The sequence below is a fragment of the Penaeus chinensis genome, chromosome 33 (assembly GCF_019202785.1).
Source record: "Penaeus chinensis breed Huanghai No. 1 chromosome 33, ASM1920278v2, whole genome shotgun sequence".
NCBI lineage: Eukaryota > Metazoa > Arthropoda > Malacostraca > Decapoda > Penaeidae > Penaeus > Penaeus chinensis.
In genome coordinates, this window is record NC_061851.1 from 19,452,328 (window position 1) to 19,454,976 (window position 2,649).

At 47.6% G+C, this 2,649-nt stretch overlaps 2 protein-coding genes across 2 annotated transcripts in view; both read right to left on the reverse strand.

Annotated features, from left to right (window-relative positions):
* Positions 1 to 362: 362 nt before the first annotated feature.
* Positions 363 to 1,308, reverse strand: LOC125043071. The gene is made up of 2 exons (XM_047639025.1): positions 1,265 to 1,308; positions 363 to 1,134 (listed from the first exon to the last, which is right to left on the reverse strand). Exons 1-2 carry the CDS (start codon positions 1,306 to 1,308, stop codon positions 363 to 365), a joined length of 816 nt encoding a protein of 271 aa, XP_047494981.1.
* Positions 1,309 to 1,506: 198 nt separating this feature from the next.
* The window catches only part of LOC125043072, a 3,907-nt gene continuing 2,764 nt past the window's right edge, over positions 1,507 to 2,649 (reverse strand). Inside the window, exons 4-6 of the mRNA XM_047639026.1 lie at positions 2,544 to 2,649; positions 2,207 to 2,490; positions 1,507 to 2,037 (exon numbers count right to left, since the gene is read on the reverse strand). The exon at positions 2,544 to 2,649 is cut by the window's right edge and continues 221 nt beyond it. Of these exons, the coding sequence (XP_047494982.1) occupies positions 1,507 to 2,037; positions 2,207 to 2,490; positions 2,544 to 2,649 (921 nt within the window). The remainder of the gene's footprint in view (positions 2,038 to 2,206; positions 2,491 to 2,543) is intronic.

Consider the following 2,649-nt stretch of genomic DNA (forward strand, 5'->3'; position numbering starts at 1 on the left):
CCCTTTACATTAGGTTATCTTGAGGGGTCTTGGGCTGAAAGGTGTTTGCACTTTTCTCGTAGTTTTTTGTTTGTCTAATACGCGATCACCGACTTTCAAACCTGACAATTTAGCATGACGTCTCGAATCTGTGTAATTCTTGAATTTTCTTTCTTTCTCACTGTCAATTTCCTGTATCTTATCATGTATTTCTTGGCGGCTGATGATAGGCAGGGTGACACTTGGCAGTGTTGTTCTGATCTTTCTGCCGAACAGCGTTTCAGCAGGCGAGACCCCAATCGAGTCGTGGGGGGTGGCACGGTACCTATACAGTTCCTGCTTCCAGCTTCTGCACTCTACGTGAGCAGCGCGAACACACTTCATCAGAGGTCCCAGAAGTGCTCAATCTCCCCATTGGCCTGGGGCCACAGTGGCGTAAGCTTACGGTGAACGAAACCGGAATGTTGAGCGTACTTACAAAAGTCTTCGCTACTGAAGGGAGGTCCGTTGTCCGATTTCAAAATGGCTGGGATCACGTGTCGGGCGAACACAGCATCCACTTTTGGCAACACGGCTTTTGCTGATGTGGAGTTCACTATTTCCACTTCTGGAAATTTGCTGTAATCATCCATGATGACAAGTAGGTAAGTGTTGTTGGGAAGACCACTCGGAAAATCAATTGACACTTCGCTCCATGGCTCTGCTGGGAGTCTGCTATTTTGCATCGGTTCTAGATGTTTGGCAGTGGTGCATGCTTGGCAAGCAAGACATTTCTTTACAGATTCTTCAGCCAGCTTGTCGATGCCTGGAAACCAAACCTTGTCTCGTAGGAGGCGCTTTGTTCGGACAATGCCCTGGTGTCCGGCATGAGCCAGGTGGACAGCTCTTTGTTGCAAATTTGTTGGGATCACAAGGCGGGTACCTCGGAGAAAATCTTTGATTTTGTGATACTGGGCTGTCAAGGAGGATCTCCAGTTGTTTGTTTTTACAGCATTGCTGACAGCCTGATATGTCGGGTCGCTTTCGATGGTACTGCATATTTCATCTGTAGATAGCGCCTTTGGCACAGCATTGTGCGCTATGTAGTTGATGTATTCTTCAACTCTGTCAGACGTCTCATTACTACATGGGTGACGATTGATGTAATGTTTTGTACTGCAATTTGAAGATATATGGTGTCAGTCGGAGTCGCTATCTCTCAATGCGTGGTGAGGCTGGACGTTGGCTGTTGAATATTCCCCGCAAGGGTTTGTGATCCGTGAAGATGTCAAAATTTTCGCCGTACAGGTACAGATGGAAATGCTCCGCACCCCAGACGACCGCTAGCATTTCGCGTTCTGTTTGGGAGTATCTGCTTTCGACGGGAGAAAGCACACGGCTTGCGTAACTGATGACATGACCCCCTTGTGACAAAATTGCGCCGAGCCCTGTAGGCGAGGCATCTACTGGCAGTGTCGAGCGTTTCTTTGGGTCTAAGTAAGTTAAGGGTGGGGCGTTTGTAAGTGCAGCCTTTAAATTATCCAGGGCTTATGTTTCTTTCCGACTCCAGCTCCATGGAACGTCTTGATGTGTCAGTCTTCTGAGGGGAGTGGTCACATATGCAAAGTTGGGAATGAAACCTGAAACATACTGAGCCATTCCAAGGAGCGACCTGACTTCGGAGACATCAGTGGGTGGCGCCATCTCTTTGACTGCTTGGATCTTCTTAGAACCGTCCTGGACTCCATCTATGCCGAAGATATGGCCGAAATAGGTGACAGTAGGTTGGGAGAATTTGCATTTATGTTGATTCAGCCGTGCACCATGTTGCTGTAAGCGAAGGAGTGTCGCTTGCAGATTTGCATCATGTTCCTTCTGTGTGCAATCAAACACTATGATGTCACCGGAGATGTTTTTCACTCCTGGCAAACCTGTGAGCATTTCATCGACAGCGTTTTGGAAAATCTCAGATGCCGAATTTATTCCAAACATCAGACGTTTGTAGCGGTAGATGGATTTGTTGGTGCTGAATGTAGTAATGTATCGGCTTCTGCCATCAAGCTCGTACTGGTGGTATTCCTGTGCGAGATCTAGTGTGCTAAAGACTTGAGCGCCATTTAGGTCGGCAATGAGATCGTCCATGGTTGGCATGACATGTTTCTCTTTTTATTCCTTTATTGGCTTCACGCATGTCAATGCACACTCTGATTTTGCCTGATTTCTTTGGTACAATTACGAGGGGACTAACCCAGGGGGTTGGGCCCTCTGCTTTTTCGATGATGTCGTTAGCCTCTAATTCTGCTATGGTGCTTTCAACATCCTTGCGGAGATGGAACGGAATACGCCTGTGACGCTGTTGTTTTGGAATCACTGACTCGTCAATGTGGAGCTTGACGGCTTTATTGCGGAGTTTCCCCATTCCCGAAAAGAGCTGTGGGAATTCCTCAGTGGGCCAGTTTGTGGTCTGTGGGGATTTTTCTTTCACCAACTGAGCTACGCTTAGAACTCCTAGCTGTTGTGCCACTTGGAATCCTAGTAAGTTTCCACCTGAGCCACTTACGACATGGACTTTTGCGTGCAGCTACCATGTGTGATCGTAGTGTTGGCGACACCTAGAACATGTATTGGTGTTCTTGAGCCATATGGGAACACCTTGCGCAGAGGTGGATGTAGTTGTGGTTTTACTGGCAT